The 14573-nt window shown below is 44.6% G+C and overlaps 1 protein-coding gene across 1 annotated transcript in view; it reads right to left on the bottom strand.

Moving 5' to 3' along the window:
• GGT7 (gamma-glutamyltransferase 7) overlaps positions 1-10532 on the bottom strand; it is a 43689-nt gene extending 33157 nt beyond the window's left edge. Inside the window, exon 1 of the mRNA XM_081009243.1 lies at positions 10252-10532. Within this exon, the coding sequence (XP_080865369.1) occupies positions 10252-10480 (229 nt within the window). The 5' untranslated portion in view covers positions 10481-10532. The remainder of the gene's footprint in view (positions 1-10251) is intronic.
• Between the last annotated feature and the right edge of the window lie 4041 nt (positions 10533-14573).

Here is a 14573-nt window from a genome sequence, read left to right as displayed (position 1 = left end):
CATACACAAAGACACTCATGGAACACGGAATACCTGTTCCTGCTCCAGTGGTATTGCTTTTCTGCTCAGCTTGAGCATTCAGAAAGTTTTCTGGCTCTGGTTCCACTATTATGGGATCACGTTACACATACTTCCCTTTAACTCTTGGAAGTTTAATGGCAGTATTAAATTATGAAGTGGGCCACTCTACACCTTGGAGACGACCAGTTTACCCATGCCGCTATGACTCGTGGTCATTACTTCCACCCCACTTGTCATGGCTCCTTATGATACTGGGAGGGTCTACTTAGCATCAGGAAACATAGTAGTAGCTGTAGTAGCTGCAGCGATGCCATTTCCCATTTCATTAAGGAGACAGGGTATTCTCCACAAAATTTAAAATACTGGTCTTTAATATTTAGAAGATTAAACTGTGAGGAAGCACTTTGTATTAAGAACATTTGTCTTGGTACCTCATAATAATTATAGCTATGTTATCAATGCAAGAATGCAGGGGGTGTGCGCACAGCAGTTGGGAGTGGGTTTGATGCAACCCATGTGTGTATGTTTTTCACATCATCCACATAACACCATCTTTTTCCAAATGGCAAACCAAACTTCCCACCCCCACCCCATTTAATCCAATTTTTTCAAATTTGTGGATAATCCAGTAAGGGGAAAAATCTAACATAATGCTATGGGTTAGCGGGAAAACAGGGATCCCGCAGATCTCTGGGTGCCAGATTTCTAAAGTCTTGGGTGCTGGGCTGAGCTTATTTTTCTTCCAGACAGGGGCAGAGGCAGATGATGGCTCTGCTGTTAAGGCATCTGCAAGACCAAAACCCCTACAGGTAACCAAGGGGGTGGTTGCCACATAACTTGGGTGTGGTGTCACACAGGAAAATTACCACCTTTTAAAACTAGGCTTGGGAGAAGGGAAGGAGTTGCTTGGCAAGAGGTTTTCTGGGAAGGAGAAGCAGGAAATAAGTCCATGTGGGGCCTAAAGGTCAGAACCATCTTGGCAGGCTGGCTGAAGGCAGGCTGGGACAGAGAAGTCTTGGAATCTGATGCTACGCTGCTGTGTGGAAAAAGCCTTCCTTGAGATGCGATGCTCTGAACTCTCTCCAAAGTAGACCCAGGTGACAATGTGTGCACAATAAACCATATTTCTTAGAAAACACACACACAAGAGTCTCTGCTGCTCCTTGACTCCCAGCAGAATCGCCAACCCTATGTGAGCACCTGGAACCCCCTGTAATCTTGCTACCGCTTAGAGAGATTGGGGCTTGGATGCAACCTTGGTAACAATAAAATTATGTGTGGATACACTGAAGTACATTATGTAGGTGGGTTGGGGTTTTTGTTTTTTGAAACATGCATGGCAATGTTTCGCTGGGTGCTGTCTATTGCCACACACCATTACTTCCGTTTGCTGATCTCCTGAGCACATAATGGCCATTGTGCTTCCATCAGCCCAAAGGAAAGAATGCAGCATGCCTATTTACACTGGCTATTGCTAAAAAACAAACCCTTCTCCCCAAAAGGCAGCTTTTCCCACCTTGCCTTGGCTGTGTGTGCTTGTGTGTGAAACATAATGTTTCTATTCTTCTCTAAGCCACACCACAGATTTCTGTGTTGGGTGGAGTGGGGAGTTCTGGAGATCGAAGGCACCTATGTCTACACCTGCCTTAGAAATACACAGAGGTTTTTATGGCAGGCTTTGATGTTATTGCGCAAAGCTCTTCCCTCCAGAGGGAGTGGCAGAAGGAACTGCAAATCAGCTCGCGAGATGGGTAATGGCAAAGATGTGAAGCCATGGAAGAAGCAGTCCTTCCATCGATCCACAGAGTGCTCCGGTCCCTGTCCATTCAAGACATTGTCCAGGTCTGAGGTTCTTGCCTTCAGAGAGGAGGAGGCAGAAGGAGCTACAGATCAGCACTGGATAGCTCAGTTGGTTAGAGTCTAGTGCTGATAAAGCCAAGGTTGCAGGTTCAGTCCCTGTCTGGGACAGCTGTATATTCCTGCATTGCAGAGGGCTGGACTAGATTGTCGTCAAGGTCCCATCCAACTCTATGATTCTATAGATACAAAGACAGCAACAAACACAAAAGCATCCCATTTGGTGATCAGCATAGTATTTTGGTCCTTGTCAGTTGATGGTTCCCTCTGACCTTTTCAGTAAAGAAAGTGACAGGAAAATTGCACAGGCTTCCGTCAGATGGACCTGTGAGTTGGATCCTGTCCTTTGTTTCATGTCCCATTTATAATCACATAAAGTCCATAATACAGGGAGATTTTTTTGGAAGGTCCTTTTTGGGGGGTCAGACAGCACAGACAAAATGGCAGGCTCATGCTCGTAACCAAATGATAACATTATTATTATCATTATTAAAACATTTAATGAAATGCTTTTCCACTGAGGTATAGATGCTCTTTATCACAGCCTGCAGAAACTCATCATGTGTTTCTTACATGGCTATGGGCTCGTCCACACTTCCTCTTCTCCCTCTGCTTTCCCCCAGGAAAACTGTTGATAGAAATTTGTTCCAATTCAGCAGTAAACAGTGGGTTTTCCCAGGGAAAGTGGTGGGACAAATGAAAATCCTCTCAGACCCCCCCCCATGCTTTCTAGGCACAGGACAAGTGGAAGTGTGGACACGCCCTAAGAAAACACAAAGATTGTTGACAACCATGTGGAATGGAGAACCAAAGCCCATTTTGGTGGACAGGAAATTTCCTTATCCTACATAGTTACCTAGCAGCAAAGAGTATAGAAAGTTCGGCATGTGTTAGGAAGACATCTGTGCTTCATAGAACGTGAATTTGTGGGCATGCAATGTATCTGTTCACCTGCTTCCATGCTCTCAGTTTGGCTCTTTTTCAGAAGCATGGGAAATCACCCATGGGAGAAGCCAAATGCCATTTATTCCCAGTTAATCCCATGTTAACACCACTGAAGTGATTTGGGGCTAAAGAAGACAGACTAACGTCTTCTAACTCTTAGCTTGAACCTTGTAAGTCCTGACACTATATCTTCATGCAAAATAAGGCAAACTTAGGCAATTTACTGCCTCAGGATATTATGCTACTCCCCATTTACACCGAGATTATGTGCTGAGGTGCCGGGTGTATCAGCAGAACACACATAAGCCCACCCCACCCCATTCTGCCCCTGTCTTGCCCATTTGCAGTGCTGAAAATGGTGCGCTTGTCAGCAGTTGTGTGTGCCAGTCACATACACGTGGGGAGGTGCCAGTACTACTTTTGGGCATAAAGGACCCCAAAGTGGTGATCAGCAAATTAATACAAAATAACTAAATAATAAAAGTACAATAAGTAATTCAAAACAATATAAAACTACAAAGCACCCACCAGTCACATTGGATATTCATGCTCTCGCCACAGACACAACTTGCCAGCATTGCACCTCTCACTTGGAAGCCAAGTTAACTCCTATCCTCCTGTCAGCTGCTCCAAACTTTCACCAAGGAGCAAGCACACTCAGTTACCTGTGAGGAGCACCTTCCCCTTTGTCATGCTCCAAAAGAAAGACTCAAAGGGAGTATCTCCCCCTTGGTGTCTCTCCCTTCAGGACCACCCTACCACGGCTGACTACTGGCAGTGACCCATCATCAATGGCAGCCGCAATATAAATAGGCTCTCTGCTCCCCACCCCCAACAAACCAGCTGTGGCTGTGGCAAAGTTCTTGTTCTCATGGGCTGGGCTAGATAGCCAGGCCTTCTGGCTCCTCCAATATGCTATTTTCCAGAGACAGGGGGAAAGACGGCCACATCTTAGCCAGCAGCAGTCTTGCAACTTTTACCTGCCTCCACCTGCTGTGATTGCCCTAGCTTAGATGGCTTTTACAAAGGGCTTAGGCAAAAGCTTCTGTGGAATTGATATATCAATAACTATTTGCAATGGCAGCTAAAATGGAAGCTGTGTATTCAGAGGCAGTATAAATTCCTACATCATAACTGGTTATGCAGTCTCCTTTTTGCTGTGTACAAATTATATATTGACTGCACAATTGGAGCACAGTCTTTCCCTCAAAGAATTCTGGGCACTATAGTTTAGCCTTCACAGAGTGACAATTCCCAATAAGGTACCCCTGCCCGTACAGGCCAGTTGTGTCCAACTCTAGGGTTGCGTGCTCATCTCGCTCTAGAGGCCGTGAGCCGGCGCCGTCCGAAGACACTTCCAGGTCACGTGGCCAGCGTGACGAAGCTGCAGCTGGCGAGCCAGCACCAGCGCAGCACACGGAAATGCCGTTTACCTTCCTGCTATAAAGCGGTCCCTATTTATCTACTTGCACTTAAGAGTGCTTTCGAACTGCTAGGTGGGCAGGAGCTGGGACCGAACGACGGGAGCTCACCCCGCCGCGGGGATTCGAACCGTCAACCATACGATCGGCAAGTCCTAGGCACTGAGGTTTTACCCACAGCGCCACCCGCAACCCTCTATTCCCAATAGTCCTTAATAAAGACAATTCCCAATAGTCCTTAATAAACTACAGTGCCCACAATTCTTTGAGGGAACGTGCTTCGAATGTGCTTTAAAGGTATAGTGTGTCTTACGTTATCCATGTGGACATGGATCCATGAGGGATAGAGACCACAAAGCATGTGGATTGGAGTAATCAAAGGTGAATTGTAGGAGTGCACATGATCCCTTAAAACTCCCAAGATTCCTGCATTGCAAGGGGTTGGACTAAATGACCCTTGGGTCCCTTCCAACTCTTTGTTGTTGTTGTCATTTAGTCGTGTCTGACTCTTCGTGACCCCATGGACCAGAGCACGCCAGGCACTCCTGTCTTCCACTGCCTCCCGCAGTTTAGTCAAACTCATGCTGGTAGCTTCGAGAACACTGTCCAACCATCTCGTCCTCTGTCGTCCCCTTCTCCTTGTGCCCTCCATCTTTCCCAACATCAGGGTCTTTTCCAGGGAGTCTTCTCTTCTCATGAGGTGGCCAAAGTATTGGAGCCTCAGCTTCATGATCTGTCCTTCCAGTGAGCACTCAGGGCTGATTTCCTTAAGAATGGAGAGGTTTGATCTTCTTGCAGTCCATGGGACTCTCAAGAGTCTCCTCCAGCACCATAATTCAAAAGAATCAATTCTTTGGCGATCAGCCTTCTTTATGGTCCAGCTCTCACTTCCAAACATCACTACTGGGAAAACCATAGCTTTAACTATACGGACCTTTGTCGGCAAGGTGATGTCTCTGCTTTTGATTCTATTATTCTACTTGCCCAGACATAGCCATGCAGTCAATTCCATCCTTGCACCCACTTCCTTTTCTTTTAAAGCCTCCCAAACATGAGTTGAGGTACATAAAAGGTCATCTTTAAGCAGATTTTTGATATTTTTTTTAATCCAGTAATGTAAATTTACCCAACACTTGGCTGCACCAGAGCCAGTGATGCCTTGTTTTATAGAATGCATTGGTGTTACACAATGGGGGGCAGGAAGAAAGTGAAATTAATGTTGCATGCAAATGTATTTCAATGTAACAGTGATATACTTTTACTCTGTTCTCTTGACAGCCCCTGCTTGACGCCACAACTATCATCGCTACAAAGAATGCAAACTGCCCAAAGTTGAGCACTTTTACATTCCTTTGATTTATATTAAGGACATGGTTTACTCTCTCCTACTGAAATCAAGGGGGGCTATAACTGCTTTGCTTTGGCAGGATCATTCTACTGTGGATCATATTACAGAAATAAAATTGCACATTAAAACAGCTCCACACTGTAATGGAAACAGGCAATGGTGTTACTTATGTCACAAACAACGACACACTCATTTCAAGCAATAGTTTGATGCTTGAATATGGGTTTATCTACAAGAAATTTATATACATACAATGTGTACACACAATTTCTTTTGAGCCTTAAATCATCAAATGCTGTTTGTGTGCCACAATTTACCGTTGAGAAATCAAGTAAGCTGTGTCCTAAAGGTATGTCTGTAAATTAAGTGTATACCTGAAGGAGCGTCTCCATCCCCATCGTTCAGCCCGCACACTGAGGTCCAGCACTGAGGGCCTTCTGGCAGTTCCCTCATTGCGAGAAGTGAGGTTACAGGGAACCAGAGGGCCTTCTCGGTAGTGGCGCCCGCCCTGTAGAACGCCCTCCCATTGGATGTCAAGGAAATAAGCACCTATCTTATTTTTAAAAGACATCTGAAGGCAGCCCTGTTTAGGGAAGTTTTTAATATTTAATGCTGTATTGTTTTTAACACTCGATTGGGAGCCGCCCAGAGTGGCTGGGGAAACTCAAGCCAGATGGGTGGGGTATAAATAATAAATTATTATTATTATTATTGCTTATGAATGGGCATAACCAAATTGTGACTTTTATTCATGCTGTGAAGAGGTACAGTATCTATCAGCCTGGCATGCTGTAGCAGTTGGTGTGATGGGATGGCATTTCTCACCTGATCTCTGGTTAGTTGTACTGCTGCTACCTACTAGGAGATAGAGGGGGAGTTAGTGGTAAGGTCAGCATGGTGCAAACATACTGGCAGAAGTACCAGATTGACTGTGTTTGATGCATTTGCAACAGTCCAACCTCACTGCTGCCTTGACTTCCTCTCCTGTAAGCAGCAACATAACCAAACACAGGTCAGGTGAGTAGCAGCGGTCCATCACACTGTTCACTACTGCTAAGAAGTAGTTACTTTCGGGCTTCAATCCTAAACACACTTACCTGGGAATAAGTGCCATTGAACTCAATGGAACTTATCGTGATGTGAATCACAGGATTACACTATTAATATGTTACACTGTTTGGTCCATGGCATCCACTGCTGCCAGCCTGAAAAAGTACGGTATTCCTAAAGCTCCTATGTGCTTGGGGTGGGTGAGTGGGGCTTAACATCCAAACCAGTAATATATATTCTATTTCCCTAAATTTCCTCTTTGTATGTAAAACTTATCGCTCCAGTTGAGGGGTGTGAACAAGCTGCTCCTGCCAAACAGGTCGTCAGGGTACTGTCATCTGACAGTGCTGAGCAGGTGTTCCTCTCCCTGCCCACTGAGTCAGGGAGAAGAGTGCCATCTCATCCCTCCAATCAGGATAATACAGGAAACTCTGTCCCACCCCTTGCGATGACCACCAATGCAGGCAAGTAATGGGATCAACCCTGTTTCCTCCCAAATCAGCCCATACTTATTTGCTTCTTTCAAAATCACTATCAACAAGAGACATTATGGCATAAGTGAAACACACCCAACTTTAACCTATCTCTGCTAAATAAAGATTTGTGTTTCCCTTCTGTTAAAAAGGGGCTGGTATTCAACTACTACTAAGAGCAGACCCACTAAAATTAATGGCCCTAAGTTAGGAATGGCCATTAATTTGAATGGGTCTACTCTGAGTTGGTTGCACACACCCCAAATATTCTGCTTAATGAAACGATATGGTAACTCAGACTCAAACTAATCTTTCTATGTATCCTTGGGGAAAACCACTTCCAACTGCATTTCATTTATAACAGAAGATAACATTTACTGCTTACATCCCCTCCTTCTCAATATAAAACAAATGCCTGAGAATGTGTTTAGATGTCCCACTGAATGGCAATCAATTGTTAGTGATACAAAATAGTATCACCATGCTATTGGTGTAGCAGAAAATGTAGAAGTTATATTGTACACTGCAACTTCACGGCCAATACTTACAACTCTGTTGACATACACGTGTATGTATATATGTGTGTCTGTGTGTGCATATGTAACATTAATATATAAATGTTGCTGAATTACAATGCCTATAACCCCTGCCCTCTGCCCACACTTTCTGGAGCTAATAGGATTTGTAGTTCAGCAACATCTGGAGAACCAAAACACACATAATCTGTGATAAAAGGTATATCTGGTGCTTCCTGCTTGGAGGCTACCATTGGCAGGGAAGTTCAATGTCTGGCAGCATATTTAAACATGCATAAGGGAGACAAAAAATGAGGACTAGATCCCAACAGAGAAACAAAATATAGATCAACACAAATGCAACTTTGTCTATGAATTATAATGATTACTGAGATAAATTATGTTGAGGAGCTTTGAACATTTGAAATGCACAATATGAGCAAAAAAAAGTATTATAATGAATAACTAATAACTAATGTAGTGAAATGCAAAGGTTTTATAGGCATAGATCATTTTATTAATATTTATGCAGAGGGACAGCCCAAATATTTATTTAAAACTTTTTTTTGCAGTTGTATTTTCATGCCAGCTACTAGTTTTGAGAGCTTGGAAGAACCCATCATGTAAAAGTGTCATGCTGGGCACAGAGGTTTGTAAAGATATTGGCAATGGATACCAGTTAGGAGAGTTCATTGACAAACAATGAAACAAACTTCAAATGAGGAAACACTCAGGATTCTAAGCAATGGATACATATGCATCTGAAAAGAGATTCAATAAACGATTGACATATAATCATGGGGGTGCCAAACTGAAACGTTTATTTAGATTTTGCAAATTTCAGAAGCTTGGAGTGAGCAGACCAAATGGAAATGAAAAATACGAAAACACAAGAATGGTGGTGAGTCAGGATGGGACAACGAAATAAAAGTGAAGCACTTCTTTTACATATCGGTTTCAGTGTCCTGAATCTTCCAAGAGATCCTTCATATGCTACAAAGGAGGGGGTGAAACCTGCTGCTTCCCTCCCCCCTTTGCTTCTATTTTAAAGTAAAGATCAATAATTTTGTCTAGTAATGCAAGACCTGTAAAATCCGGAAGAGTACTAGACTCCCAAGTCTCATTCAAGGAAAGATTTGTGTGTCTCACTTTCCACATTATAGTAGAGGTAGAGAAAGAGAAGCTCATGGTTCATTGCAGGAGGATGTACCAAATTACAAATCTGATACCTGTTAGGTCATTCAAAAATCTGGCTACAAAAAATATGCCAAGTATGGATTTTTCTTGCTTTCCTCTTGTGAGTTATCACCAGTATCTGAGATTCACAGCAGTTATCTCTGTAACATGGAGGTTCTATTTGGCTATTCTGACCTATCCACTATAAGTCTGTTTAAATGTTTTTAGAAAGCAATATAAGCTGATGGCAGTGAACTGCAAACGTAACTGCACACTGAATGAAGGAGTACTTCCTTTTGTCAATCCTAAAGCTTCTGCCAATCAGTTTCAATGGGTGGCTCAGAGAGCTCCAATTATGAGACGGGGGCAGCAACCAGAAACTCTACTTTGCACGTTGTCCCAGTACAGTCACATTGCAAGAACTAGTGGAATCTGCATTTAAGTTGGATAGGTCTTGGCTACCTCTGCCAAATTTCATCTGGCTTTTGCAGTGCAGATCTGATACAAAAAGAGTAAAAGTCTCCAAGGGCAGTCTTAATGCTTGCCAATAGTTGGTGAGAGAACAGAAAACTCTGCCCTTGCTATATTTTCCAATTATCTTCACAGAGATAAAGGGAAGGACCTCTGTCCCCCATCCCTCCCCATTTTTCAGGCATTACAGAACAAAAGGATGCCACATAAAGTCTCGACATAATGTAGGATGGGAGTGACTAGGCTCGGTAATTAACTTGGCAGTGCTGTGAAAATCAACATTTTGGGGAAGGCTCATCCAGTCACCCCCACCCAAAGGGGCAGAAGTAAAACCATGAGATGCTGGTTTGGAGCTTTCAGAGAAGGTGGGAGAGTTGGGAAGATAATGAGGAGGGAGGAGGCTGCTTTAGCACAAAAGGGTATTCTGTGGAGAAGCAAACACAGGGCAAACACAAGATCTGGAGGGGCGGAGGACTGGAGAGCCACTCACTTTCTTGCCCCATAGGGGAAAGTAGCAGAGCAGAAAAGGAGAGGAAATGAAATGGGAGATGGGGATGAGAAAGGTGGAGAGCGGCAAAGACAGGAGGAAGGGAAATGGCAGGGATGTGCAAGGAGTTGGTACCCAGGGGGAAGAGCGATGCTCACGCAGCACCATTCTCCGCTATGGGTGGGTGGGGAGAGGAGGCTCAGGAGTCAAATATGGCTGCAGAGAAGTGGGGTCCCGATCCCGGGGCCGGGACGTTCAGAGGAGGCGAGGGATGGCTGCTGCGCCATCCAAATGCTGGTGCCAAATGCTTCTGGGGAAGGGGAGGAGGAAGGGATGGCGCAGGAGGGGGGCGAGATGCGGGAAGATGCTTGCTTAGGACTTGTGGACGAAGGCTGGAGGCAGCGGAGGTGGATGGGAGGATGGAGCATGGAGTCATGGTCGGATGGAGGGTGCAGGGAGCAGGCAGGCAGGCGGCTCCCGCTCTCACCCGTGTCCTGCTCGGCCAGGAACGCGTCTTCCTCCTTCCTGGAGCGCAGGCAGCTCTCGGGGGCGCCGCCGCCGCCGGGCTCCTCCTCGGGCAAGCGGGGAAAGCTGGTGATGCTCATGTAGTCGACGGGCGAGTAGGCGCCCAGGCTGCTCTGCTGGCTCGCCTCCTTCTCGGAGGTACCGGCCGCAGACGACGCTGCGGACGCGGAGGCTGCTGATGCCGCCGCCATCCTGCCTGCCTACTTGCCTGCGCCTCCCGGGCCGGGCAGCCGCCGCCTCCGAGCCAAGGACCCCGCTCCGGAAGTGGCGGAAGGGAAGCCGAGAGGGAGGAGGAGGGCTGGGCTTGGAGCACAGGGACTGCCCACCTGAGCCAGGGGGACCGTGGGGCTGATGGCTGGTTATCTCTTTTCTATGCCGTTTAATAGATTGAAGACTATGTCTAAATGGTGTACAGGAAACAGAAGCAACAACAGGCAACATAATAATAATAATAATAATAATAATAATAATAATAATTTTTATTTATACCTTCCCCAGCCAAGGCCGGGCACAGGGCGGCTAACAAGCAATAATAAAAACAAGTTAAATGAATAGAACTTAAAAACGAAATTAAAATACAACATTAAAATATTGAAACATTAAAATATTAAAATGCAGCCTCATCACAGGAGGAGAAAGGAAAAAGAAAGTTAAGCCAAACTTAAGCCAAATATTGCAAAAATGCACAGTTATACACAGTATAAAAATGAGGCATTAATACAAAATCATATATCTATAATCTAATCTAATCTAATCTAATCTATATCTATCTGTCTACATACACACACACACACCAGCCTTGCATAGAATGGGCCCCTTCCCAAGAAAAGTGGGGGGAAACAAGTTTTGGCGAGCACAGGTGTGGCAAAGACCATAATTACAGGTGCAGGGATGCTGATGGTTAAGAAAGATTTGTATGCCACTCAGCCATTAAATTATTCTCGAATATACAGCTTTTTTTTTTTAAGGACAAGTAGAGCATACAGGGACGTGGGTGGCACTAGGGATGCAGGTGGTGCTGTGGTCTAAACCACTGAGCCTGTTGGGCTTGCCGATCAGAAGGTTGGCGGTTCGAATCCCCACGACGGAGTGAGCTCCCGTTGCTTGGTCCCAGCTCCGGCCCACCTAGCAGTTCGAAAGCACGTCAAAGTGCAAGTAGATAAATAGGTACCGCTCTGGCGGGAAGGTAAACGGTGTTTCTGTGCGCTGCTCTGGTTTTGCCAGAAGTGGCTTAGTCATGCTGGCCACATGACCCGGAAAAACTGTCTGCGGACAAACGTTGGCTCCCTCGGCCAGTAAAGCAAGATGAGCGCTGCAACCCCAGAGTCGTCTGTGACTGGACTTAACTGTCAGGGGTCCTTTACCTTTACCTTTTTAGAGCATACAGAAGATGATCATCTGTAAAACACAGATTAAAATTAGTAAAATGTTTAAAACAGGCATAGATAACTAAATTATATTTGCATTATTTAATAACTTGTTAAGCCCACCTGTCATCAACAAGCAGACCCAAGGTGGGGGTAAAATAAAAGTAAGATAAAAAAACATACAGTTCCATCAAATCATATGAGAGAAATCATTTTATTTTATTTTGATAAATGTATTTGGATAGGAGTGCTTCAAAATGAGGGGTTTCATCCATGCTATATAAATTACATATGCTGTGACTGCAGAGCCGGCCCTACCAGCAGGCAGAGTGAGACCACCATCTCAGGCCACAGGTACTGGGTGTCTGTGAGGGGGGGATGGTGGCAACATATTAGAGGACAGAGCTGCATATACCATGCAGCTTGCCCTGTGCCCATCCTCAGGGATACCACTTGCTGAAAACCACAGGTGGGGAGAGTTGTGTTCATGTCCTACTCGCAAGCTTCCCACTGGCACCTTATCAGAGAAATGGGCAGGGTATTGCCTTTCTTCCTCTCATCTAGATTTCCATGCACCTGAGGGGGGGGGGGGGAGTTCTTGATGTTTGTGGTTGACTCTTCAATTAAGATTGGATGTGTGCTCCAACAATGGAGAGGAAGAATGCACAGCTTTAAAAGAACTAAATTTTAATGGTTCACCCAGTTGCCACAGTGGTAAGGGACAGTCTTACCACTTTGGTTTTTTAAAGGGTTACTTGACTGCTCCTGCTTGAGTCCTACATCTAGTCAAAACAGTTCTTTAACTCTGTTGATCAATTAATTAACTATAGAACAAAAAGAACTGCATGTCCCCACTGGTTCCCCCTAATACTAAACAAGTAGACAATGAAACAGTTCTGAGATATTAATCATATTATTACAAACATAGAGGGGTTGATGTGTTATAAGAAAAATAATTTGGATCCTGGGTTTCTGTGACAGAAACTTTAGAGCATTTTCAAATGTAGGCACTTAAAATGCATTTGATATTTTGTAAAGTGCACAGTGTTCTGGGTTTGTTTGTTTATTTCTATTTCCTAGCTTGCCCTATCTCAGAGGCAGGATGCAATAGATTTAAAATATGCATCTTAGCTGCCCAGTTAAAACCAGCTAATGCGATGTTGAAAGGTAAAATTCCACACCAACTTAACGCCAGGCCTTAACTGCTTGCGCAAGTAAAGGTTTTCCTTTTTTAAAAATGGCAACAACAAATGCCCCTAAATTTATTCTATAAGTTCCCCCAACTCTCTGGAGCACATTTGGGGAGAGTGTGAGGTACACATAGGGGGAGGAGAGTGGGGGGAAACTTGTTGCACTAGCAGGAATCCTTGTGCTAAGTTAGGGCAGGCATAGGCAAACTCCAGCCCTCCAGATGTTTGGGACTACAATTCCCATCATCCCAAGCTAACAGGACTAGTGGTCAGGGATGATGGGAATTGTAGTCCCAAACATCTGGAGGGTCAGAGGTTGCCTATGCCTGAGTGAGTGGAATACTGCCTCAAGTGCTTCCCACAGTACCCCACTAGCCCAATGTCACAGGAGTGCATTGGGTGTGAGGCCATGAAACACAGGAGAAATGTCCATCAACATTTTTAAGGGGAAGAGTTTCACTATATATGTAAATACTCCACCCTTCAATGACCCAGTTCTCAATTTGTGACACGATTATGAGTTACTGTAGATGCACCCTGTAGAATATAACACACCAGCTGTGGTGAATGAGGCAGAATAAGCCTATTGCAAATAATAATAATTAACTGAGCCAGCAACGTATGTGTGTGTGCTGAGGTTGCGTAACTGCAAATTCTGTGAGGTCACATCTATGTCAAGTTGACCTAGGAGTTCCTTGTTAGTCATAACTTTGTCTTGCAACTAGGATCTTCTAATGGGGAAAAAATGTTAGTATCTCCTTTTTTAACATTTACAGTACACACACCTTTGAAATGAGGATTAGATGCGTCAGAACTGGGGGGGGGGGGGACCAATGGGTCAGGAGCCTAGGTCAAGTGGGATCAAGGAGAAAGAAAAATGCCCTCGAAGCTGCCCAGAAATGCCAGCTGCTGTTTCCATACTCAGTACAGATGGTCAATTTGTGGTTGCTTCTACATGACCTCATTATTGAGCATTCTCCCTGATTTGTTTGTGCAAGGTTTGTTGGATAACATTGGCTATTTATTGAGCATGCACTCTGATTAGTTTGCAGGGAGGTTATTCAACATTGCATCAAGCAATTGTTATTCCACTTTGTCCTGGCCATTTTCCCATCTCTTTCGTTATTGCACAAAGTCCAGTTTTGTCAAGGGTAGGAGAGAAGGCTTGCTGTGCAAGAGCACCAAGTCAACTTTTAATTGCGCTACCTGAATCGGGCTTTATTTGATTGAATCCCACCTGGAAATACAGTAGTAACAGCCCAGAAGCAACCTTTAATGCAACAGGGTGATTTCTGTTTTGATTTATGATGGCACTAATCTTTGTCTTTCAATAGGAGTGCAGTCACTGTACAGTACTGGTGTAATAGTGAAGGCAGGTGGGAGCCTTGTAGTGAGGTTAGACTTGCAGAAGACAAAATCCTGTTTACTCCTTTAAGGTTACAGAGGGGTAGATAGTGCATGGACATGGACACGGACACACACACACACACACACACACACACACTGTTAAGCACTTTGCACATTGGAAGTGCTTATTTGTTGCCACATTTTAGAAGAGCTGTGGGTCTTCTTTCCAAGGGCGTGACCAGAAGTTAGATATGCCAATGTTGTTCTGTGTCTTAAAATCCACCCTGGAGGCTGTACTGTATTGCTACAGAAGAAGCAGGACACACCCTTGCTGCTATTTATAAAAAGAACAAAGCCGACTCTTTGCAGTGACTGACAAG

Source organism: Podarcis pityusensis, assembly GCF_964106645.2.
Source record: "Podarcis pityusensis genome assembly, chromosome: 6".
In the NCBI taxonomy this organism is placed as follows: Eukaryota; Metazoa; Chordata; class Lepidosauria; order Squamata; family Lacertidae; genus Podarcis; species Podarcis pityusensis.
This window is presented reverse-complemented; position numbering and strand designations above follow the sequence as displayed.